This window comes from Ochotona princeps, chromosome 16, assembly GCF_030435755.1.
Source record: "Ochotona princeps isolate mOchPri1 chromosome 16, mOchPri1.hap1, whole genome shotgun sequence".
Lineage (NCBI taxonomy): Eukaryota > Metazoa > Chordata > Mammalia > Lagomorpha > Ochotonidae > Ochotona > Ochotona princeps.
In genome coordinates, this window is record NC_080847.1 from 14,550,994 (window position 1) to 14,575,661 (window position 24,668).

General features: G+C 61.3%; 5 protein-coding genes across 11 annotated transcripts; 2 read left to right on the forward strand and 3 right to left on the reverse strand.

The window, feature by feature from the left end:
* Positions 1-259: 259 nt before the first annotated feature.
* C16H16orf86 (chromosome 16 C16orf86 homolog) lies at positions 260-1,901 on the reverse strand. 2 transcript variants are annotated; one of them, XM_058674656.1, is made up of 4 exons: positions 1,653-1,901; positions 1,325-1,456; positions 883-973; positions 260-792 (listed from the first exon to the last, which is right to left on the reverse strand). In XM_058674656.1, exons 1-4 carry the CDS (start codon positions 1,740-1,742, stop codon positions 380-382), a joined length of 726 nt encoding a protein of 241 aa, XP_058530639.1. In that variant the 5' UTR covers positions 1,743-1,901; the 3' UTR covers positions 260-379. The 2 variants fall into 2 exon arrangements, with proteins under 2 accessions (XP_058530639.1, XP_058530638.1); XM_058674655.1 differs by having other exon boundaries at positions 883-1,061; positions 1,248-1,456.
* A 72-nt stretch (positions 1,902-1,973) lies between these two features.
* ENKD1 (enkurin domain containing 1) lies at positions 1,974-6,652 on the forward strand. Of its 3 annotated transcripts, none has more exons than XM_058674273.1 (8): positions 1,974-2,111; positions 2,249-2,348; positions 2,460-2,654; positions 3,464-3,636; positions 5,715-5,840; positions 5,967-6,133; positions 6,213-6,349; positions 6,440-6,652. In XM_058674273.1, the coding sequence occupies exons 1-8, from the start codon at positions 2,106-2,108 to the stop codon at positions 6,598-6,600; spliced, it is 1,065 nt and encodes a 354-aa protein (XP_058530256.1). In that variant the 5' UTR covers positions 1,974-2,105; the 3' UTR covers positions 6,601-6,652. The 3 variants fall into 3 exon arrangements, with proteins under 3 accessions (XP_058530256.1, XP_058530257.1, XP_058530259.1); XM_058674274.1 differs by having other exon boundaries at positions 2,000-2,020; XM_058674276.1 differs by lacking the exon at positions 1,974-2,111 and adding an exon at positions 2,151-2,173.
* Positions 6,653-6,943: 291 nt separating this feature from the next.
* PARD6A (par-6 family cell polarity regulator alpha) lies at positions 6,944-9,015 on the reverse strand. 4 transcript variants are annotated; one of them, XM_058674195.1, is made up of 3 exons: positions 8,598-9,015; positions 8,107-8,239; positions 6,944-7,827 (listed from the first exon to the last, which is right to left on the reverse strand). In XM_058674195.1, exons 1-3 carry the CDS (start codon positions 8,658-8,660, stop codon positions 7,073-7,075), a joined length of 951 nt encoding a protein of 316 aa, XP_058530178.1. In that variant the 5' UTR covers positions 8,661-9,015; the 3' UTR covers positions 6,944-7,072. The 4 variants fall into 4 exon arrangements, with proteins under 4 accessions (XP_058530178.1, XP_012782131.1, XP_004584012.1 ...); XM_012926677.2 differs by having other exon boundaries at positions 6,944-7,830; XM_004583955.2 differs by having other exon boundaries at positions 8,017-8,239.
* A 171-nt stretch (positions 9,016-9,186) lies between these two features.
* ACD (ACD shelterin complex subunit and telomerase recruitment factor) lies at positions 9,187-11,866 on the forward strand. The gene is made up of 12 exons (XM_058674271.1): positions 9,187-9,420; positions 9,500-9,636; positions 9,745-9,838; positions 9,928-10,004; positions 10,133-10,177; positions 10,296-10,330; positions 10,447-10,598; positions 10,695-10,791; positions 10,901-10,972; positions 11,079-11,422; positions 11,535-11,626; positions 11,703-11,866. Exons 1-12 carry the CDS (start codon positions 9,322-9,324, stop codon positions 11,779-11,781), a joined length of 1,323 nt encoding a protein of 440 aa, XP_058530254.1. The 5' UTR covers positions 9,187-9,321; the 3' UTR covers positions 11,782-11,866.
* Positions 11,819-24,575, reverse strand: CARMIL2 (capping protein regulator and myosin 1 linker 2). Its single transcript, XM_058674836.1, has 39 exons — positions 24,390-24,575; positions 24,039-24,130; positions 23,884-23,934; positions 23,709-23,771; positions 23,476-23,600; positions 23,291-23,382; positions 23,041-23,111; positions 22,839-22,912; positions 22,646-22,721; positions 22,469-22,557; positions 22,282-22,376; positions 22,114-22,200; positions 21,912-22,024; positions 21,750-21,827; positions 21,578-21,654; positions 21,391-21,495; positions 21,206-21,275; positions 20,975-21,056; positions 20,787-20,883; positions 20,645-20,702; positions 20,345-20,517; positions 20,020-20,182; positions 19,833-19,934; positions 17,417-17,545; positions 17,211-17,324; positions 16,922-17,082; positions 16,756-16,843; positions 16,431-16,559; positions 16,263-16,365; positions 15,589-15,824; positions 14,755-14,855; positions 14,299-14,668; positions 14,107-14,229; positions 13,153-13,189; positions 12,942-13,013; positions 12,611-12,832; positions 12,380-12,460; positions 12,065-12,142; positions 11,819-11,984 (listed from the first exon to the last, which is right to left on the reverse strand). Exons 1-39 carry the CDS (start codon positions 24,427-24,429, stop codon positions 11,869-11,871), a joined length of 4,233 nt encoding a protein of 1,410 aa, XP_058530819.1. The 5' UTR covers positions 24,430-24,575; the 3' UTR covers positions 11,819-11,868.
* Between the last annotated feature and the right edge of the window lie 93 nt (positions 24,576-24,668).

Here is a 24,668-nt window from a genome sequence, read left to right on the forward strand (position 1 = left end):
CTGGGGATACCTGGTGGCTGTTTCTGCTGCCAGTACCCTAGACACAGCAAGGTGATGGCTCAAGCAGTGGGGTCTCTGCCACACCAGATCGAGTTTCCAGCTCCTTCCTAGCTTTGGCTCCTGCCTTCGGATTGGCTCAGTTCCAGCTGTTGCGGTCACTTGGGGAGTGAACCATCGGACAGAAGATCTTCCTCACTGTCTCTCCTCCTCTCTGTATATCCACCTTTCAATAAAGATAAATAAATCTTCAAAAAAAAAAAAGGAAAGATGTTTATTTCCAAGGAACATGGCTAGGCATGGCAGAGCTGACCTCCGCTTTCCACCAGGGCCTGGGCCCACAGGCTGCTGCCCCTGCTCTGGCCCCTGCACAACAGGACAGTCACTTGTACTGTGGAGAGAGTGGGGGCACCAGCGGGGTTGCGCAGACACTCAGCATCTTGTCGATGTCTGCCTGGGCTGCCTTGTCCACCTCAGCCTTGAGGCAGTCACTCAAGCCCGCATCAGGTGAACCCTCAGGCTCCTCCCCAGGAGGCAGCACGTGCATGGGGGTCAGCAGCACACTGATGCAGGGCATGGCGAGGCCAGAGCCCAGCTCTGCTGCTGCTGTTGCAGGTAGCAGGGCCTGCAGTGGCTCCACCCCTGCCTCCTCGGGGACCAGGCCCGGCTCCAAGTCTGGCTCAGCCTCAGCCTTGGCCTCGGCCTTGGCTTCCACGTCCTCTTCACTGGCCTGATTCAACTCAGGATTGCAGTAGTTGATATACTGGTACAGTGGCCGTAGGCGCTGGGCCTTCCCTGCAAGGACCCAGGGCAACAACTGGAGTGCCAGGCCACAGTGAGCCAGCAGGCAAGGAGACAAGGGAAAGCCCCAGGGCTGCCACTCACGGTCTGGTCCCAAGACCTCTGATGGAGCAGGTGCTGCGGAGGCAAGGAGCCCGAAAGCCCCCAGGCTCTTGCGCTTCTTTGCTTTCTTGTGCTGTTTCGGGGATGGTGAGGGCTCGCTCTGGCTTCCCTCCGACTCCTCCCTCTGCAGTAACAGCCCTGGGGATAGCTCAACTTCGACCCTAGGATGAGCATGGAAGCTAGCAGCCTGTCCCACAGCCAGGGACTAAAGCCCTGAGCCCAGGGACTAGCCCTGCCAGCCTGCCCTACCCCCTACCCCAGCAGGTGACCCGTGGCAGGAGATGGGAGCCACCCTGGGAATCCACCAGGCCTCAGCCTGCAGCTCCTTCCCCCACAAGTCCCCTCACTTGACCGGCTTCCTTTTGGGCCCATGACCAGGCCTCACGGGAGTGACCATAAGCCTGGGGCCTCTCTCCTCTGGCACCACCACCTCCAGCTTGGGCTCTTGCTCCTGGGACTCGGGCTCCGAGGCAGGTCCTCTTGGACAACTGTCTTCCCCCGTGCTCCTGAAGACCTCGGTGGCTGGCACCAGGCTCTGAGCTTCCATCACTGGACACTACAAGTGACACACAGGCAACCAGTCACAGTGTCTAGGCAGACCACAGAGCCATTAGTCTGTCAATGCTGGCAAACATGAGATAGAGAACACCAGTACATAACCAGCCCAGCTTGGAAAGCCTGGCCTTGGCATTCAGGGGGTCCTCCTGGGTGCCATGGCCAGGGTGTGAAGAATACACAACCTTGGTCATCACCTCATAGAGGTTACTGGACGCCAATGTGAGCTGTGCCGGCTCCACGGCCACCTCCTCCTGGGCTTCAGGCTGCCTCCCTGCTGAGGTCATGGCTGTGCAGGGTCCACCCGTCTCCACCTGGGGAGCGGAAAGAGAGATCCCTGAGGGGCTGCACAGTTGGAGCCCCTGCGTTGACCCCAGAGACTGGCTGGGAGGCAAGCTGCGAAGATTAACTGGTGGTCTCTCCACCCATCCTCAGCTGGAACTACACGCCCCAGGAGGCTTTGCGGCGGGGTCACTGACCCCTGACCTCAGGAACGAAATCCATGTGTTGCTTGGCAACAACAACTCCCTCCTGGTTTGCTGCTGCTGGCAGCAAACCTGCTGAAGTGAGCCGGGCTCGAGGGGTTACCAGGAAGGGGGCCGCGAACCCGGAAGGGACGTGGAGTAACCTCGGGGTCGCAGAGGCGGCAAATGCGGGTCGGAGCCGGGAGGCGTGACGGGGAACTGGGAAGGGGCGCAGGACCGAGAGCGAGGCCCGGGTCTGTGTGTGGGTGGAGGGAGGGCTGGGCAGCGGGGCCCCGGGCCGGAGGTGTACAACCTGGTCACCGTTGCAGGGCGTCGAGGACAGCATGTGCGAGGGCCCGTCCCGCATCTCGGGGCCCATCCCACCGGACCCCACGCTCTGCCCCGACTACTACCGGCGGCCGGCTTCAGGTGAGTTGGGGGCAATGCGCCTGCGGCGGAGCCAGGCGGGGGTGGGGTGGGGGGAGTCGTCTCCCTCCCTACTGCTGAGCTCCGCGCTTGGGGCCCTTTCCCGTGCTTCAGCCCAAGGGCGTCTTGAGGGAAACGCACTGAAGCTGGACCTGCTGACCACCGACCACAGCCTGGACGCCACTCCTCCCCGAGGACCCCGCATCAGGCCCGGAGGCCAAGAGAACTTGGAGCGGGGCCGACTCGGCGTGGGTGGCGTGCTGCTGCAACTTCAGGGCATCTCTCTCAGCCCTGGAGTCTCCCCCAAGAGTAAGTCCCCGCAGAAGGAAATCCAGTCAGAAGCTGCTGTGCCTTCCCTGCCCCTGGCCGAGGGTTTGGTCCATCCATAGAAGGAGGTGGACTTGCAGGAGGAGCCTGAATGAGGTAGTGGCCAGGAGGCATTGGCCTCATATATTCTTGTATCCAATGATACCCTGGTCTTGCTATGTGCCAGGCTCTAGCCGTGCTAGGAGAACAGGGTTGAAGGCAAGGTGGGAAACAGCAGGTGAAGTAAGTGGAACGCAGGAGATGATTCATGGTATTTTTTATTATTTTAAGGTTTTTATTTATTTATTTTTTTGTATTCAAAAGGCAGAGTTACAGAGAAAAAAAGGAAAGAATCTTCCATCCATTGGTTCACTTTTCAAATGGCCACTAGTTGGGTTGGCTGGGAGCCAGGCTGTTCTTCCACATAGCACACAGGATACAAGGTCCCCAGAACTCAGGCTCTGCTCCTGTGCCTACTCAGGCACATAAGCAGGGAGCTCATGGGAAGTGGAGCAGTCAGAACTTGAACCGGCGTCCATATGGGTTGCTGGCACCACAGGCAGGGGTTAGCTTACTGTGCTGTGGTGTCAGCCCCTCATATTTCTTTATTGCTGTAGAAATAGACGATAACCAGGAGGTATTTCTGTGTAGGGAAGGCAGCAAGGTGAGAAGGTCCAGTGTGTGCAAATGGCTAACATGCTTAAGTCAGGGACAGGAAGATGTCGAGGACACGAGGGGCCCTGTGTGTGAGCTAACGGAAGCCAACTGCATGGGCCCAAATAGGGCAAAGCTTGGGAGCATCTTTTCCCCAGGGAAGGATCCTAAAGACCATGAGAAGGAGAATTTGCGGCGAATCAAGGAGATCCAGCGACGCTGGCGGGAGCAGGAGCAGGGCCGGGAGCGGGGCCAGCTGCACCCCGTGAAGGCTCTGTGGCGCTCACCTAAGTATGACAAGGTGGAGTCTCGAGTCAAGGCCCTGCTACAGGTACCTCTCTCCAGGAGCTGGAAGTCCTGTTAGTCTTTTTGGCGATTTGGAGGGGTGGGTGGGGCAAGTCCTAGGGAACCAAAGGATACCAGGTTCTGCCTCAGGATGGGGCTGGGGGCGCTTCTCCCAAGTGGCCATAGCTATGCTGATCCTAAGTGGCAAGCAGGGATTGGCAGAGGGAAAGTAGGAGAAGAGAATATTCCAGAAAGAGGGCGGGCGTTTGGCCTGGTGGCGGAATCACTGATGAGGAAGTGTGTGTTTTAACCAGGTTTGAGCGAGCTCCAGCTCTCACCTCCAGCTTCAGCTGGTGCCTTTCTGGGGACGCAGTGGCCACAGTTCAAGGAGTGGTTTCCTGTCACCCCCTGGGACACATGGGCTGAGTCCTAGCCTCCTAGCTTCAGCCAGTATAGCCATCTGGGAGGTGAACCAGCAGACAGGAGCTTTATCTGCATGCCTCCCAGGAAAGAAAGAGAAACAAACGAGGTTTAATGAAAACATTCTACAGGGTGGAACCATGCAGGTGGAAGTAGGCTGACCTGAGAGCAAGGTGACCATAGGCAAGGAGATGCTGGGCACTCGGCTGGCAGAGTGGCTTCCTGCTGCAGGTAGAAGGCAGCTGGACCCGCATTGCCAGGCCCCTCAGACCACCTTCCTGCTTCCTTCCTCCTCTTTCCCTCCTTCTCCCTTCCTTCTTTCTGAAACTCCATCCAGGTTTCCCCACAGGAGTGGTGGGAGCCCAAGTACTTGGGCTCCCACCACTGCCTCTCCGTGTTGTCTGTGTCACCGGGAAATGAGGAATGGAACCTGGACACTTTGGTGTGGGACATCTCTCTAACAGGCATCTTAATGTGTTAAGCCACCTTCTGAAAGCACACCAGATCTTTCATCCACTGGTCCATTCCACAAATGCCTGCAACACCTGAGGTTGCACCAGGCTGAAGCCAGAAAACCACAATTGAGTCCCATGTGGGTGTCAGAAACTCAAATGCTTGAGCCATCATCTAGGCCCTTCATCATGAATGTGGAGTAACAGGGAGCTACAATCAAGGGGAGCCATATGGCTGACACCATGGTGCAGTAGATTTAGCCTCTGCCTTAACTTCTGCATGGGCTCTGGTTCAAGTTGCTGCTGCTCCACTTTTTGTCTAGCACCCTGCTAATGGCCTAATGGCCCAGTCCCTGAGCTCTGCACACATTTGAGAGACCTGGGAAAAAACTCCAGGTCTCATTCTGGGCAGTAGTCTGGATGAATCACTTAGTGAGCCTGACTCGGAAGTGCCCCCTGGCGGTGGCCATGAGCTCCCACTACCCAGAATGAGGCTTTATCACACATATCAGTATCCTGCCTCACCCCTGGAGCCTTTCTTACTTCTGTCTACAGTCAGATGTCACATCTAGAGGAACTGCCACTGCCCCACCATCAGTGTCTTCTTTGCTATGCCAAATACCTACCCCAAACCACTTTTGAAACCTTTATTTTAGGACAGTGGAAAGGCAGGCCTAGGAGTATCATGGTGGGAGTCTATCTTGGGTGGATAGTGGCACCATTTTTCCATGCAAGAATTCAGAAGGATGAGCCAGCTTGTGAGAGAAGACAAGGTCACATGTGGGTGGATGGGAGCTGAAGCATGTGTGGGCCTGCCAGGGGGTGGGACTGTGTCCAGGGAACAGATGGGCATTCAGGTTGGATCCCCAAGCGAGACCCAGGCAGGACCAACAGTTGAGTCGAGGACAATAAGACCAAGGCAGTGCCCTTCTGGATTTCAGGGCCTGGAGGCCAGTCGCCAGTGACCTTGGCGGGACCACAGCCAGGAAGCACAGCTAGGAAGGAGAGCAGAGTGATAGCTGGACCAGGACTGAGGTAGAAGGAGAGGCGATTATGTGTTCATGAAGCCGTGAGAGACTCTGTCCCCGTGCCCATGAGCAGCCATGCCCCTTTTCTCCCTCCCCCTGCCAAGGGAATGGGCTCCAACAGGCATGGGGTGAGAGAAGTCCCTGAGTGCCTGGAGGGACAATGCGTGGTGGCTTGGATCTTGTCCTTAGCCTTCCTGTCCTGTCTGCTGTGCCCTGCCCTCCAGGAGCCGGGCTGTGCCCCTGGGGCAAAGCCAGCCAACTTCCTGCGGGCGCACTCCCGCTGTGGCCCTGGACTTCCACCAACTCGGGCCCCCAGCCCTCAGCTGAGCCCACGAGGTCCCCAAACTAAGGTGAGCACCATGCATAGGAACTGGGAGGTGACATGGACAGGGACCCCAGAGACGAGGGGAGGAGGGGCGTAGGAGCACAGCACAGCACAGAGCCGATAGCCATGTCAGCCTGGCCATGTTCTACAGGGGCCCAGCCTGGCTGTGGACTTCATCAGTCACAATGCACAAGCTGCTACCAAGGCCCCCCGGCGGCTGCATTCCCGCTCACTGCAGGTCCTGAACCAGGTGCTGGAACGGCAGCAGCAAGCCCAGGAGCACTACAATGCCACACAGAAGGGTCATGTGCCCCATTAGTAGGTCCTGAAGTCTGAATGGGGGTGGGAGCCAGCCGCTATCCTGGGGGTTGCCCACCCAGAGCCTATTTGTCCACAGCTTGTTGCAGCGTAAGGATCTGTGGCGGCAGGAGGCTGAGGCCCGCCAACGGAGCCAGCCGGACCCCAGCATCCCTGCTGGGCACACTCTCATGCCTGAGAGCCAGCGACTGGAGACCCTGGACAGTCTAATCCAGAGTGAGTACCCATGTGCTTTGTGCCAGGGCAGGCAGCCCATGAGGAACCATGCACCTCTGCACAGCACCCCCCTTCTTGGCTCCCCTGTAGGCCAGAGCCAGCTGCTGCGAGAGCTCATACTGCTGCCTGCAGGGGCTGACTCGCTGAGAGCCCGGGGTCACCGTGCTGAGCTGGAACAGAAGCTTGTGCAGGTAGAGGAAGCCATTAAGATCTTCTCCCAGGCCAAAGTCTTTGTGAAGATGGATGCCTGAGCCTCTTTACAGGGTAGTGGCCAGAAAGTCTGTGCTAAGGCTGGCAACATGGGTCCCCTCCTCCCCCGCCGGCAGAGTGGAGGGCTGAGCACAGGGTGGGGAGTGGGCAGCAGCTCCAGGCATCAGTGACTGTGAAAGGGCACCCCAGCCTCGGCGCCCGTTTCTCAAGATTAAACTTTTTGTACCTGGTGGAAACTGTTTTCCCTAAGAGCTCTCCTCACCAAGTGCATGTCAAGCCTGGTGGCCCTCCTGCTGCCCTTATCAGCCCCACCTCACTCTGGGAGCAAAAGCAAGCTTGTGGGACAAGGGAAAATGCTGGCATCAGGACACAGAAGGACTAGGATGGCATCTGTAGAAAACTTTTAATGTCCCCTAGGCCAAGGGGTCACTGTGAGCAAGCCAAACACCCTGGTGGATGGGAAGTCCCTGCCCGGTCCCAAAAGCTGTGCCAGCCAATGGCACCATTGCCCTGTCACAGGCTGAAGCCGCTCCCATCTCCGCGCATGCGACTTCCCCAGCCCAAGCCAGCCTGCTGCTGGCCATCTAGGGAGGGCAAAGAGCTGTGGGCACCAGGAAGTAGGCAGCTGGCATGCAGGTCCCAGCCCGCGGGCCCCCGAGTCAGCCCATTGGAACAGGGAGGCTGGCGGTTCTCAATGACCAGGTCATTGCTGTCATCATCGCTGTCTGGCTCAGCAGGCCCGGGCCCCATGGAGGAGGAGGGCCCCACTGGGCGCTTTGACACTCCCCGCACCACGTTGTTGCGCTGGTTGGCGGGCTTGACCGTGACCACGAGGTTGTGGCTGTTGGCGACCATCATGTCCGTCACTTGGTCCAAGGTCTTCCCGGCCACCTCGATGCCATTGACCTCAAGGATCTCATCGCTGACAGCCAGCAGCCCCGTGCTCTCGGCCAGGCCCCCGCGGACCAAACGCGAGATGAAGATACCGGGGACCCGCTCCAGGCCCTGCGGGGCCACCCGGACGCTCACACCATCTCTGATGTAGAAGCCAAGGGGCCGGTCGGAGCCGTGCTTGTGCAGCCGCACCCGCCGGTGGGTCTCGGGCAGGAGATCCACGTCGATGACTGAGGAAACCTGGCGGAAGTCCTGGGGCAGGCTGATGAGCAGGGGGGGCCGGGCACGCAGGGATGTCGCCGGCCGCAGTAGCAGCCCTTTCTTGCGCCGCTGCAGGGAGTTGGAGGCAAAAGCTAAGCCACTGGAGTCGGCTTCTGCTGCAGGAGAGAGGGGGGTGTTGAGATCAGAGACCCCATCTCCCGCATGGACCCTTGACAGGAAACAATGGCCACTTCCTACCACCTGGAGGTCAGGCCAAGGGCAGGCTGCCCTGGATATGTACTAACCCTTACACACCTTGTTCCCCTGCCCCAAAGAGACCGCCCACCCTTTCCCGTCCTCACCCCGCTTCTGCACCAGTAGGCGCAGCGGCGGGGGCCCACTGGCCAGGGCCCGGTGCAGGCTGTCATCGTTGGTGAGGGGTAGTAGATCACCATGGGCATCCGTGTAGCCCAGCAGCACGTCCAGGCCCGGGATCTGGTGCACCGTACGCAGCAGCCGGGAGAACTCTTGGAAGCAGCTCACGGAAGCCCGGGGCAATGCAAAGCGTCGGAACTCAGCGTCAAACTGGAGGGCGGAGGTGGGGAGAGAGGAGGGGTCATCAGGGCGGGTGCCCTTTTCTCCCCAAGGGGCTGAGGGTGCAAAGGAGGGGCGAGAAAGGACTGCCGCAAAAGCTGCTGCCTGAAGCCCAGGTCTCCCGCTCCAGTGGAGGAGAGCTGCTGTCCAAGGTCTTTGCCACCCGGTTCTGCAGGTACCAGGGCCACAGGAGGGCTCTGAAGCCCAGCAGTGGAAGGGAGAAGGATGGATGGAGGAAGGAGAGGATGGGGGGGGGGGAGGTGATGGGTGGGGGGAGGGGAGCGAGGCGGAGGAGGGACCCAGGAGCGCCTGGGGTCGAGGCCGGAGCCGGCACCTAAGAAACCCTTACTTTGCTCTTCACCTCGACGATGCTGTCGGGACTGCGCGCCGGGGTCCTCTGCGGCCTGGCCATGGCGGGGCCGGGCGGGCCGGGGACCGAGCCCCAAGCGGCCCCGCCGCGGCGCAGGTGCACAGCCCGGCCGGCCCGCCCGCCCGCGCCGCCCCGCCTCGCCCTCCCACCCGGGCCATGACGTCAAGTGGGCAGCGACGGAGAGGGGAACGCGGAGTCCACGTTTCCTTGGAAACGAAGGGAGGGGGTGGCGGAGAGAAGAGGCTTCCTCGGCTCTTACGTCACGACGCTGGAGTCCGCGCGGCCGGGGAGCGAGAGGGAGCGAGGGGAATGACAGTACTGAGCGTTGTCCGTGTCCCCACTTCCTCTGGCCTCACAGGACCGAGCATTTCGTAGATGAAGAGACTATTAGTAAATACTTGTTACACGGCCGAAGCCGCCGGGCCCCCGGGCTCCTTTTCCACCTGGATCCCTCCCTTCCCGGCCCCCACGCCAGGCCGCTCCGAGGAACGCCCCTGTTAACAACAAGCGGGCCAGCCCCCCTCAGACCGCCGACCGGGAGTCCGAGCTGGCCAGCGGGGCGCCTCGTGCGCACGCGCGTGGACGGGGCCTCGGCCTCAGGACCCGCCCAGTCACACGCACTTCCTCTTCCGCCAGGAGGCGGGGCCGCGGCGCCCGCGGGAAGCGCAGCTCGGCGGCTGCCGGGCCGGCCGCGTTCGCAGGGATGGCCAGTGTCGGGGACTTGGTCTTGAAGCCGTGGATTCGAGAGCTGATCCTGGGGACAGAGTTACTCTCGAGTCCGCGGGCCGGGCAGCTGCTCAAGGTGAGCCCTTCCTTAGGGAGGCCTGGCGGGCGAAGCGGGAACTCGGAACAGTTGGTTTGATGCCGGTGGGCGCCGTTAGGTATTGCAGGACGCCGAGACCCCGGGCCCATCCCGTGCTCCCAACGCGTCCTACTCGGAGGCCACGCTGCTCGTGTCCGACGGGACCCATAGTGCCCGGTGCCTGGTGACGCGGGAGGCCCTGGACGCCTCGGACTGGTGAGCGACAGCCCAATTTGGAGAGCGCGCGAGATTAAGAACCCCAGGTGGGTGGGTGGGTGGGTCCCGGCGGGCCGGGCCGGGCCGTGACAGTCACGCTCGCGATAGGGAAGAGAAGGAGTTCGGGTTCCGGGGAACCGAGGGCCGACTGCTGCTACTCCGGGACTGCCAAGTCTGTGTCCAGGTGTCCGGAGGCACCGCGGTGAGTCGGAAGGCCTGCTCGGGATGGGCATAGGGGGTCTCAGCCGGGCTCTGCACAGCGCCTGAGGTCCACCCCAAAACTTCGTGCAGCCCTCGGAGTTCTACCTCCAGGTGAACCGCTTTAGCCTCCTGCCCTCGGAGCAGCCCCGGGTCACAGTGATTGATTGGTAGGTAACGCCTCCACCCTGCACCTGCCAGCACAGCTCTACCGCCCACCTTCTGGGGTCTTCTAGGTGGGTGGGTTCGTGCCCCTGGAGCAATTGGCTGCCTTTCACCTTCCTTTTTCTCTTTCCAGTAACCAGGACTCTGCTGTGCAGAGAAAGCTCTGTGACTGCCTCGCGTGAGTCTGGGGCTCAGGTCAGGGCTGAAGGGGTTCTTCCGGTTAGGGGACAGCAGACGCGAATGGATGGGGGCCGAGGATGGGCCGGGCCCTGAGACCATCCACTCTGTTATTCTAGGGACCACCTTTCAGAGTCCACTCCCTTGAGCACAGGTGCGAACATGGGTTGAGCCATGATCCCGTGGGATCCTTTCTCCACCCCCACCCCTTTCTGCCCCAGTGCCCACCTTCGCTTCACTGAGTTTCTGTCCAACCTGCCGTGCCCCAAGGCCTGACCCTGACCCAGCTGCTGGAGGAGGTGCAAGACGACCAGGAGCATCGGGGGGGCTTGGTTCGCCTGGCTGAGAGCTGCCTGGTGTTGGCAGGCCCCTGCCCAACTCTGCCTCTCAGTCACTGGGCCGCTGCCCGCTGTGGGGCCACGGTCAGTCTTGAGGGCAGGGGAGGAGGGTCCCATGGAGGCAGCATCAGGGTGATGGGGGATTGAGCGAGAGCCAGGCTGAGAATTCACCATCCACAGGAAGGAGCTGTGTACAGTGTCCCCAGCCACCTGCTGCGCATATCTGAGAATGACCTGCAAATGCTAAAGTTTCTGGGCCTGGGTCAGAGGCCACAAGGTAAGAAGGACTGGAGAGAAGTCAGCAAGGGGGGATCTGGGGATGGGGGATGGGGAAGGAACTGGAACTCGGAGCCCACAGAGCTACTAAGCTTCCGTTGTACCCCCAGACCCTGAGCTGTCCCCACCAGAGCCGGCTCCACTGGACGCATCTCCAAGCCTACTCCCCTGCCCTGCCCCAGGTGAGGCATGCTGGGCTGCACCTGCTCCCTGTTAGACTCCTGCAGGAGGTGGGAGAGGATGCACGGTGAGCAGGGCGGATCCTACAGTCAGTTCCCCCTTTGCCAGGGTCACCTGTGTTACCTGGCCCTACGCTGCCGTCCCAGGAAATCAAGGCCAGCCCCAGCCTTCAACCTGCTGTGTCGGCTCTAGACCCAGCACAGGGCAGCAGCTGCCAACTGTTGCCAGCCCCCTGCTCGGCCGTCTCTAGCCACACACCCAGCCCGATCCCCTTGACTTCTACCCCCAGTCTCTCACTCCTTAGCCGTCGCCCCCGCCTACATCTGGCCCATGTAACCAAGGCCCAGAAACCTAGCCTGGAGTTTAGGGAGTTAGGCTTGTCCTCCAAAGACCAGCAGCCTTCTCCCAGGGCTGAAGCCGGCACAGGTACCCAGGAGGTCCGCCCTGCATGGGTGAGTACAACGCATCAGCCAAAGGGGCAAATGGGGTAGGGGTGGAGGCTGTGGCCGCAGACCAGGTAGGGGATACCTGATGGACCCTCTTCAGACACTGTGCCCCTTGTAGGACCCACCAACGAAGCATCGTGATGGTTCCAGCTTCCAGTATAAGTACCAGCTGCCCTGTACCTCCCTCTGCACCCAGCTCCAGGCAATCAGGTAAGTCCTGCACCTGCCTGTCTCCTCCAGGGTGGCCATCTAAGGCCACCCTGACCCACAACCCATCTCCTTCCAGGCTCCCCCCGCAGCTCATGGCCTGGGCTTTGCATCTTGTAATGGAGTCGCAAATGGAGTCAGAGCTAACCCAGGTGTGATGGGGAGCTTCCGGGTACACAAAGTGCTACACTGTGCTTCCATTGAGTTTTTTAATAAAATAATCTCATGCGGCAAGAGAGAAGGGGTCAGAGGGTGGGGCCGCCGCCTCTTTGGTCTGTGGCTGGGGAGGGGGGACTTGGCTCAGGGCTAGGGGAAGGCTCCGGGGATGGTGGGGGCCGAGGCTCCGTTCCGAGACTGGGTCCTGAGAGAGAAAAGGGAGAGAAGGGGAGTCAGGGCTGCCCAGGGCAGTGGGCACTCGCGTCTCACCCGGCCCCCTCTCACCTAGGCTTGGGGATGGGGGTGCCTCCAGCTTCGGCCTGCGCTTGAGGACAGGAGAGCGCTGCAGCCGCAGGGGCCGGTCTGAGGGGCCACAGGAAGGCTCGCTTGCTGGCAGTCCCCCAAATCTTCTCCCCTCCTCTGCCCCACATGTTCCTTAGGAGGTACAGCCAGGACAAGCCCACCCAGCTCTTGTCCCCAGCCTCCCAGCTCCCTGGAGCCCATGCGCTGCTGGTGAGACCTTCTAGAAACAGAGACACCAAGAAGACCCAGCACCTTCCCTCTCCCATGTTCCACCCTGCATGGAGGCATCTCCCTCACCAGCAGGGGCCTGGAGCTGGTCCTCATGCACAGACACTGCTCGCCGCCCTGGCGACAGAGGCCGCGGTCTCAGCTGGCCATCTGGGGGAGGCCAGAGGGTCAGGATGTGTGCTCAGCAGGCCCCCCACACCCCCCTGGGGTTTGGCCTTCCCCCCTTCCTTCAGGGTGCTCAGCAAGGACTCCTGCAGTGCCTGACCCAAGATTAGAATGGAGGCTAGGGCACCTGCTGACCTTCACTCCTGGTGCCCAGGCAGGGGTCCTCTGGGAGGCCTAGGCTGTCAGGAGAGGGGCTGGTTCTGCGGGGGCTTAGGCTGGGGCAGGGGGATGGGGGCCCTGGGCCATCCTGTTGGCCCCAGCCGCGGCCCCTGAGCTCTGCGTTCAGCTGCTGCCCCAGTGTCTTCCAGGAGGCGGCCTCAGGCCCCTGGCCCCCTGGGCTGGGTCTGCAGGAGGGGTCTGCCAGGAGAAAAGTGTGAGCCAGTGCTGGGGTGAGCAGGGTCTGATGCCCACCCCACTCCCGCCTGTCCCCATATCACCTCCAGCACCCACAGTGGCGCTCGCTCACCTGCAGACACTGAGTGGGTACGGGACTTGATGGAGATGGGGGGGGCTTCTGTGGAGCTGTCCATTATGTCACCTGCAACGCAGGGCTGGGAGCTCAGGGGAAAAAAAAAACCTGCCCTTTCCCACCCTTCCCCAGGCCAGCTAGCACCTTGGGGACTTGGAGGATTACCCCCTCCCCATGAAAACTGTGTCCTACTGCAGCTTCCCCTTACCATCTGAGCCAGCCTTCTTGATCTCGCCGTCTTTGCTCTGTAGGAGGGAGACAGAGGAGTCAGACCCCAGCCCAGCTCCCCTTTATGCCAGCCTTGGCCTTTTGTTCCCTCTTGTCCTTTAAAATCCCTAAAAGACGTTTGGGAGACAGAACTCCCATCAACTGGTTCACTCGCAGAAATTGTACTGGTTGGAGACAGGACATCAAGCCAGGTCCCCTGCTGCCTCCCGGGGTGTGTAACAGCTGGAAGCTGTTCCCGGACCCAAAGCCAGCATTGTGCTATAGGATGGGGTCGTCCTGCAGTACCAAATGCTTTCCCCACTCTTGTTCTCAGTCCAGCCACAGGATGGCCACCATGGGGTGAAGTGAGAGCATGGCAGAGCGCTCCCGGTGCGGAGTGGTGGGGAGTTGGCTGTACACACATAGTTGCATGCAGACACAGATGACATGGTCTCTACCTCAGGATCCACCTCCCGCACTATCACATTTCTGAATCTTAACCAAGTCTTACTCTGTATGTTTCTTCCTGAAAGTTATTAAACTAGTTCTTAACAGTGATCATAGTAGGGGCTCAGGGGAGGGAGGCAGGCATAGAGGGACAGGCTGAGGCAGCCATGGGCAGAATTGGAACAGCACAGGGCTGAGGCCCACCCCCCCTTCTGAAACACTCCAAGGAAGCCCCCTGAGGGCCTGCTCATTAGCCACTAAGCTATCCTGCCAGCTCCAGGGCCTGCTCTCTGAGGCACAGGAGATCTGGTCTTGGGTTGCATCTACACAGAAGGAACTTCCTAGGTACAAGGAGATCCCTGTAGCCTGGCCAGAACCCACCCTAAGCAAGACAAAAATCTGATGAGTAGCAAGGGGAAGGGGCAAAGTAGGTTAATGAGGCCTGCTATTTCCTAGTTGCCTCCACCTGGTCTTAATCACCCAAACTGCCCAGAGTCCCCCAACTCACCTGCTTCCTCTTGCCTTCTGCTCCCCCGCTGCCACGGCTCACACCAATCCTCTGCAACATCACTTGCACACGCTGTTCAAAGGAAGGGGCCAGCTCTGTTTCCCCCCGCTCCAGGGGCCGCCTCTAAGGACAGAGATGCCTGTATCACACACAGTCCAGCAAAAACCTTGTTCCCCACATACCAGGCCTCACCTTGTCGGGCCTGGCACTCAGCGCAGCCTCCTCCTCTTCCTCCTCAGCAGGCAGTAGGATCATGGAGTAGGCCTTGCTATCCCTTGTGTATCGGGGCCTGCTTCTGCGGGCAGGGTCAGGGCTACTGGTACCCCCCTCAGCCCCAGCGGGCTCCTCCCCACGGCCAGGACGGGCTGGTGGCCGGAGCAAGTCCCCAAGTGTGGTCTTTCGGGGGCGAGGGGCTGCCCCAGGGCTGGTCTCTGGATCAGGCCGTGGACCCCTCGTTGAGCGAGGCTTCTTGAAGGCAAAAAGGGTGCCCAGCTTCTTTCTCAGTGTTCGAGGAACAGGAGTAGCACCCCCCTCTGCGGCCAGGTCCTCCCCAGGGGCCCAGCTGTGGGGACAAGCAGCAGTGAGTGGAGAGCCCTCGGCCTGGGCCGTCCCTGTCCCGCCTGACCCCAGCAGCTTCCCCTCACTCACAGGCGCTCCTGCTGGATCAGCCTCTTGGAGAAGAACTCCTCCACACCTTCATCCACGCGGGCGCTGAGCCCATTCCCTTCCTGCGGCAGGGCTGGGGGCACCTGGGCGACACCACAGGATCAGCCTGAGCCCAGCTGGCTCCTTCCCACCCCCACCGGTCCAGCAGCCTGCCCCAGCCCCACCAGCTGTCCAGCTCCTGGGTGAGCACACACACCTTGGCCCCCATTCCTTCTGGTCCCAGGGTGCACTCTGTACCCTGCACCATCCGGTCACCAGCAGGCTCGCACCCACGGGTCACACTGCCACTTGCCACTTCTCCTGTTCCAAACAGTTCTCTGCAGTACCCCCGCCCCCACCCCACCCGGCCTGCTGCCGCCTCAACGACGCCAGCTGCTGCGTCAGACCCTCTGGGGGGCCTCAAGCCAGCTCCTCCCTCCCTCGGTCTTGGGCCGGTGCCCACTGCCCTTCCCAGTACCCAGCCCACGCACATCCCTCCACACAGACACCCCCAGTCATGCAGCAGATACAGCAGTGCACCCCCCTACTGCCCAACATCTTTCAGAGGGAGGATGAGACGGACACCCTTGCCCGTACATCCGCCGCGGGCTACCCGAAGGTGGAGTCCCACATTCAACACCCAGGGTCCTGCATGGGCATGGCCTGCGGTGAGGGGTGGCCGGGAAGAAACCAGGCCATGAACACACAACCAAGAGACACCTAGGCTCCCTACATCCTACCTCCCTGCCTGCCAGCACTTGTGAGGTGCGACAAGGCCACCGACGACCCCCTCCCCCCCGATTCCGCTGGAGTTGGGGGGGGGCAGAGAGCGCTCACCTGGGGGCCCCCCGGTGGCGGACGGTGGTGGTGCTGCCGGCGAGGCCGCGGCCGGGCCCGGGTCGGATGGCGCAGGGGTTGCCCGGAGGGCGGCAGGTCCATGCGAGGCAGTGGACCAGCTGAGGGCCCGGGGGCCGCGGGGCTCGGAGAGCCGCGCGCGGACGACCCCGCCTGTGGCTCTGCATCTTCCCCCGGAGCCGCCAGCTCGGGCTCTGGCTTCGCTTCCTCAGCAGCACCTGAGGGGAGAGCACCAGAGCAGCACTGAGCGCCGAACCCGAGGAGGTGGTAGCAGAGGCGCTAGGGCGGCGGGGGACCCGCCCAGGGAGCGGGGAGGGGCCCGGCTGCGCCGCCCCCTGCTGCTGTCCGTGGTGCTGAGCGCGTTCCCGAGCAGCGCGCCGCCGCCAAGCATGCGCATCCTGGAGGAGGGGGTGAGGCGGGGTGGAGGCAGCGACTTGAGCTTGGTGACCTGGCTCTGGTCTGGCCAGGTCCCCTCCCGTGCTGACTACAGCAGACCTCAGCTTTGCGGGAGGCATGAGGGGCCTGGCTCTGCCCAGCCTTTTGTCAGGAAGCACCAGGAACAGGGCTGAATGAACGTGCCTGGCACCTCTATCCCCAGGTCAAAAGGAGCTTCAGTCTACCTGGGCAACCTCCCTTCCCTCAAGACCCCGCCTCACCCGGAGTGGTGGGAAGCAGGTGAAGGCAGTGGCTGGGATCCGGCCATTTCCGTAGGGTACTGGCATCCTTGGGGGAAGAGGGTGTGTGAAACTCAGCCAGGATTCAGGGAGCATAGCCCAGGAAGAGGAGCCCCTCCTCCCACACTCCAGAGGAAGGAGGGCACTCACCTCTTCATCATTATCAGGGAAGAAAAGATCATTCAACTCCCTGGGCCCAAGGGGGCTGGGCACATCTCCATCCAGTGCTGGCAGGGCAGGGGCCATGACCACTGGGCCATTCTGAGCCAGACTCTCCATCTGCAGGATCCAGCAGTCCAGGGATGGAGCAGATGGGGCTTCGGCCACACGATCCCATCATGTTAAGCCCCCAACCTCCTGAAATAGGCCCTAGTCTACATGACCCCAGAAGACCTTGCAAGGTAGACGTCCAGGCCACCCTGCATGTGTGCATGTGTGTGCGTGTGCATGCAGACGTGTGCCCAGTACCCCTCACCAGCCGATCCCGGGCAGCACTCAGACCCGCCACAGCCTGAGCCACAATGCTCTCTGCCAAGGTCCTTGTGACAGACAGCCGCATGTCCCTGAGAACAGGAGAGGGTGGGGATTAGAAGGCTGGCCCCGCCCTGCCCCAGGCACCCCACCTGACCCACCCAGCTTACCTGAGCCTGGTGAAGGCGTCCTGCAGCAGCTGCTCCGGGAGCAGCTCCGGGAGGCCCCGGGACCCTACCAGGATGCTCTCGAGCTGCTCCTTCCAGCCAGGTGCCTGCAGCATCTGCAGGCAGAGGCTCCTCGTTGTGTCCAGCGTGGCCTGTGTGAAGTCCTGGGCACAAAGGTGACAGTGCACCCAGACCGCTAGGCTTGAGGGTCCAGCCTCCCCCAATCCCCTTCCTCCCCAAACATGGACTCAGGGGGCCACAGCTGGGGTCTGGCACAGGAGCCGTGGCTCACCTGGACGTCCTGGCGGCAGACCTCTCCCACCTGTCCCAGCAGGCCCTGCAGCTTCTGCCGGAGCTGCCAAGGATGGCTGGGGGAGCTCCCAGCCTCGTAGAGAATGGGCAGGATCTGGGGACCAAGAAGGAAGTGAGAACTGCAAGTGGATGCCCAGCCAGGGAGGGGCAGGCCCTCGGGGGAGGGGGGAGCAGGCGGGCACTCACACTCAGAGAGAAGTTGGCATTTTGCACAGCATCCTCTGCCTGGCGCACAGCAGCCTCTGCCTGGGGCCCAGCCCCGCAGCCCAGCAGCTCCACATGCTCCTGTACTGACTGGCACAGCTCATTCACCTCCTGGGGGGATAGGGGGAAGTCAGGCCCAGCCAAGCCTCCTCCCAGACTCTCCCCCAGGGTCTCTCCGATGGCCAGAGACCCCTAACCTTTCGAAGATGAATAGCAGCATCTTTCCTGTCCCTCCCAACTAGCCAGGAGAGACTGTGTGCATGTTTGTGAGAGACAGAATACCAGGAGCCAGAGTTGGATGAGGACAAGTGAGGTGACACGATTTTTTTTTGAGGGGGGGCATCTAGAGTATGAACAAGGAGGATGGTGACTTGACTGTGGGCATGAGTCTGGGCTGGCTGCAACAGGACCACAGGTTTCTGGAACAAGATGTAATCGCCAGAAGGTGTGCAGAGCGCTAAGCCCCTATACCATGTCTGCATTAAGGTGCCAGGCCTTTGGCATGGGGCTGGGGGCTCAATAGGCCAATCTTCCACCTGGAAGCCCCAGCATCCCATATGGGTACCAGTTTGTGCCCTGGCTGCTCCACTTCCCATCCAGCTGCCTGCTTGTGGCCTGGGAAAGCAATGAAGGAGAGCCCAAATCCTGCATCCACGTGGGAGACCCGGAAGAAATTCCTGGTTTTAGATTAGTTCAGCTTTCATGTTGTGGCCATTTGGGGAGTGAATGAGCAGAAGGAAGATCTTTCTGTCTCTCCTTCTCTCTGTAAAATCTGCTCTTCTAATAAAAATCAGTCTTTAAAAAAACAACAACAAAGGGCCCAGCACAGTATCCTAGTGGCTAAAGTCCTTGCCTTGCATGTGCCAGGATCCCATATGGGTGCTGGTTTGTGTCTTGATTGCTCCACCTCCCTTCCAGCTCTCTGCCTGTGGCCTGGGAAAGCAGTGGAGGATGGCCCAAAAGCCTTGGGACCCTGCACCTGCGTGGGAGACTTGGGGAGGCTCCTGGCTTCAGATCAGATCAGCTCAGCTCCGACTGTTGCTGCCACTTGAGAAGTGAACCAACAGGAGAATATTTTTCTTTTTTAAAGATTTATTTGTTTTTATTGGAAAGGCATATATACAGAGAGGAGAAGGAACAGAGATGAAGATCTTTTATCCACTGATTTCACTCAACAAGTGGCCGCAATGGCCAGAGCTGAGCCAATCCAAAGCCAGGAGCCAGGAGCTTCTTCTGGGTTTCCCACACAGGTGCAGGGTCCCAAGGCTTTGGGCCATCCTCAACTGCTTTCCCAGGTCAAAAGCAGGGAGCTGGATGGGAAGCAGGGCCACTAGGATACAAACTGGTGCCCTTATGGGATCCTGGTGCGTACAACGCCACAAGGCTACTGCGCCGGGTCCCAGAATAGCTCTTTCTATCTTTTCTCTGTGTAAATCTGACTTTCCAATAAAAATAAATCTTTAAACAACAAAAGATGCTTGGCCTTAGGAACAACACCATGGTGCAACAGGTTAAGCTGCCACCTGCAGCGCCAGCATCTCATATGGGTGCCAGATTCTGGCTGCTCCATTTCCCATCCAGTTCCCTGCTAATGCTTCTAGAAAAACAGCACAGGATGGCCCATGTTCTTGGGCCCGTGGACCCACATGGGAAACACGGAGAAAACTGGCTTTCCCGACTCCTGGCTTTGGTCTGGTCAAGCTTCAGTTGGTGCAGCCATTTGGAGAGTGAACTAGCAGACGAAAGATTGCTTCCTCTCTCTGTAAATCTGGCTTTCAAATACATAAAATAAGTCTTTAAAAAAAAAGCGGGCTCTGTAGGGCCAGTATTGTGCCTCAGCAGGTGAAACTGTAGCTCACAGCACCAGCACCACATTCTGAGCCTGGAGCCCCAGCTGCATCCCATCCCCCTCACATTCCCTGCTAATCCTAACGCTTGAGAAAGCCGTGGCAAACAGCGGAGGACTTGGGGAGAGAACCAGCAGATGTAACAGCTCCCTTTTCCCCCTTTTCTCCCCTTCAGACAAATGCACAAATTTTAAAAATACCTGGTCTTTAAAAATAAATCTGAAGCTTAAGACAAAGGTGAGATATGAGAATGGAGAGGAAGCAACATGTTAAATAAAGACAGTTGGAGAGAGATAAAGGTGGAGAAAGGGCTGCTGGGTTTGAAGGTACAAAGGTCAGTGTGAGCGGGCCAGGGGTCCTATGAAGCCAAGGAAAGTTAGGGAAACTGTAGACACGCTTAAAGGAACCCAGCTCCTACCCCGGAGTGCCGTTTCAGGAGCGGCTGGCTGTCTCCATTCCCAGTAGCGAGACTTGCTTGGCCCGCCCCTGCCCCGGAGGCTCCCGGGAGCTCCCTATCCCCTACCTCCCAGGGTTGGGGAGGAAACAAGGACCTGCTCCGAGGGCAGGGAGACCAGAGTCAGTGGCTGACGACGGGACGCGCGGTCGGAAGAGCCGGGGTCCGCGCGGTTGTTCCTCAGAAGGCAGGCTTGTATCTGCAGGCGAAGGCTCATGAGACACGGCGAGGGAGGGCGGAGCCAGGCGCGGCCGAGAGCGGGGATCGGGGAAGCAGCCCCGCACCTGGTGGACCGCACGGGCCGTCAATTCCGGGCGGCTGCGCTGCGCCTGGGCCACGTCGCTCAGCGGCAGAGGCATGTCCTTCAGGCTGTGGTTCTGCTCCAGGGCCTGCGCCACGTCCAGCAGGCCCAGAGCAGACGTGTGGTTGCGGTCCCAGACCACCGACCTGCGTCCGGCACAAGACTTCAGTCCCGAGCCGAACCCCGCAAGGCCCCAGCTACCCCGCGGGCCGGGCTCACGCCCAGCAGCCTGGCCCAGCCGTCCCATCATGGCAAGCTCCTCCCACACCACGCCCCTCCCCGTCGGCCCCCACCCTGACCCCGCCCACCGGAGTCTGGTGTTGACCCGCAGCGCCTTGGCCAGCATCTTGGCCCCCGCGTCTCCCATGGCGTTGCCACTGATATCCAGCGCCGTCAGGTTAGGGTTGGTGCCCAGGGCCCGGAGCAGGACGCTGGCGCCCAGCTTCAGGCGCGACTCAGCCACGGACAGGGACTGCAGAGGCTGAGATTCAGAGAAAGTCCCTGATGGATGGGGTCAGGGAGGAGGGCAGGTCCCCGGGTAAGAGAGGTCAAGGGCTGTGCTGCCCACCCTCCCCACCCCAAACACACACAAGGGCCCGGGAACTTACACAGTCGTCGTCCTGCACGAGCTGGACAATCCGGTGCAGGACATCATCCAGGGTCTCCCTGTGGGTGGGCGGGGCCGCGGTTGGAGCAGGGTGGGGGCGCGCAGGAAGGGCGCTGGTGGGGAGGCCGGGCAGTGTGGCTCACTTGCAGCGGACGTTGAAGTTCCTTCCGAGCGCCACGTGTCTCAGGGAACGACTTCTCCCGATGGCTAGCACCAGCGTCACCATGTCTGAGCCGAAACCTGGGTCACGGAGAACCGGGATCACGCACGAGGCGAGGCTCTGGTGTGGCCTGGATGATGCGAGGAGGAAAGGGTCCCTAGCGGGTCTCACCGTTATCTGCCAGATCCAAGGAGCTCACGGCGCCTGCGTCGCACACCAAGTCTTGTATCACCTGGGCTCCTGCGGAGCGCAGCTGCAAGTGGAAGGTGGGGCGCATTCAGAACCCTCAGCCCTCCCATGTTGGGGTGGTGGGGATGGAAGGAGCAGGCGCTCCAAGGCCCGGTTCACCTGACCTCCCAGCCCTAAGGCCGCCGACAAGCTCACAGCTCGGAGCCGCCTCACCTCGCAAGCGCTCAAGTCCAGGTGCAAGTCGCGGATGTGAGTGTTGAGCGCAAGGCCATCCCAAAGCGCCCTGGGAGGGGATGTCACAGGGGGCGTCAGGAGCTGGCTGAGGAGGCCGGGGCGGGGGGGTGGAGAGGCTGCGGGTGCGGCAGGGGCGGGCCGGGACGGCAGACGGCGACCCTGACCTGAGCGCTTCTGGCGGCAGCTTGCAGCCGGCCAGGCGCAGGTCCTGCAGCGTCCCCGCGCGGCTGAGGAAGAGCTGCAGCGCGGCCGGAGCGGCCCGGGCCTTCCTGAGGTAGGGAGCAATGGAAGAAGTGGGCACTGGGGCGCAGGGACGAGCCCCACAGCTTTCATGCGCCCGGCCTCTCTTACGCGCGGGAGAAGACGTTCCTGGAGGCGTCCAGGTGAGATAGGTGGGAGCAGCAGCCATGGGCCAGCGCAGCGAAGAGCTGTGGCAAGGGGAGGGGAGGAGGTTGGCGGCCACGCCCCAGCCTGGGGCGGCCCGAGCCTGACCCGCCCCGCGCCGAGCCACGCGCCCCCTCACAGTGTCCAAGGCCAAGTCAGTCCCTGCGAGATTGAGGAAGACCAGAACATTGGGGCGGCTCAAGAAAGCGTAGAGGCCCTGGTGGGAAAAGCAGAGGGGGTGTAACTAGGAATGCTTACCTAGCACATCCCCCAGTCTGGAAGCCTGAACACAGCCACTCACCCCACTGTCCTCGGACGCTCCCAGCGCCCCAGGGTTCCCAGACAGGTCGAGGTGGGTCAGAGCAGAGTCGAAGGCGGTGTTTGCGGCCAGCGCCCGGCCCAGAGTTCTCATTCCTGGTAGTGGCGGTCGTGGCAGGCCGGGCTGAGCAAGGAGGCCAAGGCCAAGCCACCTGCCGCCCCTCCCCCGCCTCTGCCAGGCCCACCTTTCGGAGTCATCCCCGTCTGTGCTAGGCTGAGTCTCCGCAGGGCTCCCTGCCGGTGCTCCAAGTGTCTGCTGAGCGCAGCTATGCCTGAGGGGTTCTCCACGTGAGGCTTCCTACCTCCAGACCCCAGCCCCCCAGCCCCAGGGTCGCCCAGGTGTGGCCCGGTACCTCTATCATCCAACAGGTTCCCTGCCAGGCTGAGCTTGCGAAGCCCAGACTTCCCGTGTCCTGCCAGTGCCTGGGCCAGCCGTCGGACAAAGTCTCTGGGGTGACCAGAAACACAGTTATGAGATAGGGATCTGCGTGGCCCAGGCCTCCTCTGGACACGGACTCCCCAGTCCTGGCTCAGCCTCACCCTTTCAGGCCACAGCTCTCCAGCACCAGCTCCTCCAGATGGGACGACTGACTCATCATGTGCAGAATCTGCTCTGAGACCTCAAGGCTCTGGCGGACCACAGGGTAGGGGGCAGCTCAAAGAACGTGGGACCCTCTCCCTGACACCCATGGTCTCTCCCTGCCACTCCCCTCTCACCAGCTTCATGTCCACACAGGACAGGCACTGGAACCACAGGTTGTAGGACAGGGCAGCCACACTTAAGGCCAGGTCCCTAGGTGGGGAAGACTGGATGGGTGGAGCTCTGCGCCTCCCTCGTGGTCAATCCCAGGCCCAGCTGAGGCCCAGGAAGGCACACACCAGAACCTCCCACCTCTGGCAGGCCACTCACCGACTGCCAAGGTGGGTAAAGTCTCCCAGGCGGAAATGGCGGCAGCCCTGCTGGTGGTAGATGGTGTCCACATCCTGGATGAGAGCAAAATGTGAACCAGGGGCTCAGAGCTCACAGGGGGCCGGGAGGGGTGTGGTCAGTGCATGAGGGTGACCAGATGTCCATCTCGAGAGCTCCACCCCACCCAGGGCCCTGCTCTCACCCACTGAATCTCTTCTCGGAAGGGGAAACCATTGTAGTCACACAGAGCTTCGTAAGTCTCCAAGAAGCCTCCTGGGGGTGTGGGGTGGGGTGCCAGGGGTGTGGCAGAGGGGAGCAAAGAGACTACATATCAGAGGCAGGAGGAGGACCAAGGGGGACCCAGGCTCGGCTTGGGAGCCCCACAGCTCCAGGGCTTGGGAGCTATCAGTTGCAGGGGTAGCAAGGGGAGACTTTGGCTCTGCCCGACTCACCACAGGGGCTGCCCTGGGCAGCGGGCTCCACAGGGCTGTTCCTCTCCAGCCGTGCCAGCATGGAGGGGGGAGTGGGCTTCCGGAACAGCTTCCTAAGGAAGGCAGAAAGGAGAAGGAAGCAAGGGTCTCCCTTACATGTGAGGGGATGCAGCCCCCAGCTGCCCCTTCAGGCTGCCAGACCTCACCCCAGGGTAGAGCGAGGGAACACCTTCTTGATGGCCGTGGCCACATGCTGTGCCAGCTCTTCCAGGGCAGCCACCCCAGGCAGCTCCAGGACCAGCTCGGGCAGAGACTCCAGCTCAAAGATGATCTGGGAAGGGAAGGAGGAGGGCAGGGCTGGCTGTGCTAGGCCTGGGCTTCAGGGATGGGGAGGCAGAACAGGCTGCAGGCCCTGGGAGCAGGGGACCACGCATCTCACCTGCGGGGGTGTCTCCTGTAATGCCATGGCCTGGACCTCCAGGTAGCTGAATGTACAGTCCACCTGGGAAGGCGCTGGAGTCAGCTGGAGCCAAGTCTCATCCCTAGGTGTCTGCCCAGGAGATGCCACCGCCCTGGATGGTGGGGGCAGAGGGTGACCCAGCCCTGAGACTCACCCTCAGCGGGAGGCAGGTGTGCAGCAGGTAGGCCCTCCACCGCAGCAGCACCTGGGGTGGGGGAGGGAGGAGACAGTGGCATTCTGGGCTGGGCACAAGGCTCTGCCTGCTGGATCCCTGTGGCTCTCCTGGCCTTGGCCCCTTCCCCACCATACCAGGACATGGCTTCGCTCAGCACCCTGGCTGGGTAGCCAGGCTTTCAGCAGCAGCTCTGCCTCCTTGGGCCACAGGAACCTGGTGATTTCACCTGTGGAAGGCAATTCCTTGGGTTTTAATGGGGCCTACCCGTGCCCACGATGTGTATCAGGCTGGGCGCCTGGGCTCCGCTCTGGGTCGGCCAGGAAGGAAGGAGTAGGGTGATCCAGGGCGTGGTGGAGCGCCAGAGGAGCAGAGAGAAACTCCGGAGATACCTTCTGGGCGCTGGGTGTGGGGTGGGATGGGTGTCTGGTTTACGGGCCCCGCTCTACTTCCTCCCCGCCAGGTGAAAGGGAAGGACTAGCGCTTACCTCGCAGCTCACAGGATATACCGTCGGGGGTCTGGGCCATGGGGCCGGTCAAGGCGGGCCCAGGGGGCCCAGCCAGCTCTGGCGGGAAACCGTAGCGGGCGGGCGGGCGCGCACACAGGAAGCCTGGGGCCCGGGCCCTTACAGCAGCCACCTGCTCCTCCTGCAGCGGAAGGTACGCGCCGCTTCCTGGCCCGGCCGCCCCCGGCCCGGCTCCTCCCCACCCCGGAGCCTCGCCTGAGGACAGGGTGTGAGTGTATCCGGGTGGTGGGGAAGCGAATT

Bases quoted from the DNA above. Each gene is read 5' to 3' on its own strand.
- C16H16orf86 (XM_058674655.1), bottom strand. From the start codon at position 1,742: ATGACCTCAGCAGGGAGGCAGCCTGAAGCCCAGGAGGAGGTGGCCGTG. The intron at 1,457-1,652 runs GTGATGACCAAG...TGTCACTTGTAG, and splicing joins CGTCCAGTAACCTCTATGAG to TGTCCAGTGATGGAAGCTCA. The intron at 793-882 runs GTGAGTGGCAGC...GGGTCCTTGCAG, and splicing joins AGAGGTCTTGGGACCAGACC to GGAAGGCCCAGCGCCTACGG.
- ENKD1 (XM_058674273.1), top strand. The intron at 3,637-5,714 runs GTACCTCTCTCC...CCTGCCCTCCAG, and splicing joins GAGTCAAGGCCCTGCTACAG to GAGCCGGGCTGTGCCCCTGG. The intron at 5,841-5,966 runs GTGAGCACCATG...CATGTTCTACAG, and splicing joins CACGAGGTCCCCAAACTAAG to GGGCCCAGCCTGGCTGTGGA.
- PARD6A (XM_004583954.2), bottom strand. From the start codon at position 8,660: ATGGCCAGGCCGCAGAGGACCCCGGCGCGCAGTCCCGACAGCATCGTC. The intron at 8,240-8,597 runs GTAAGGGTTTCT...TCCGCCCTCCAG, and splicing joins TCGTCGAGGTGAAGAGCAAA to TTTGACGCTGAGTTCCGACG. The intron at 7,831-8,016 runs GTGAGGACGGGA...TCTCTCCTGCAG, and splicing joins CCTACTGGTGCAGAAGCGGG to CAGAAGCCGACTCCAGTGGC.
- ACD (XM_058674271.1), top strand. From the start codon at position 9,322: ATGGCCAGTGTCGGGGACTTGGTCTTGAAGCCGTGGATTCGAGAGCTG. The intron at 10,005-10,132 runs GTAGGTAACGCC...TTCTCTTTCCAG, and splicing joins CGGGTCACAGTGATTGATTG to TAACCAGGACTCTGCTGTGC. The intron at 10,331-10,446 runs GTGCGAACATGG...CCGTGCCCCAAG, and splicing joins GTCCACTCCCTTGAGCACAG to GCCTGACCCTGACCCAGCTG.
- CARMIL2 (XM_058674836.1), bottom strand. From the start codon at position 24,429: ATGGCCCAGACCCCCGACGGTATATCCTGTGAGCTGCGAG. The intron at 13,190-14,106 runs GTGAGTTGGGGG...TCCCTCCTACAG, and splicing joins CAGAAGGCAAGAGGAAGCAG to AGCAAAGACGGCGAGATCAA. The intron at 12,461-12,610 runs GTCAGCAGGTGC...GGCCTCCCCCAG, and splicing joins CCTGGGCACCAGGAGTGAAG to ATGGCCAGCTGAGACCGCGG.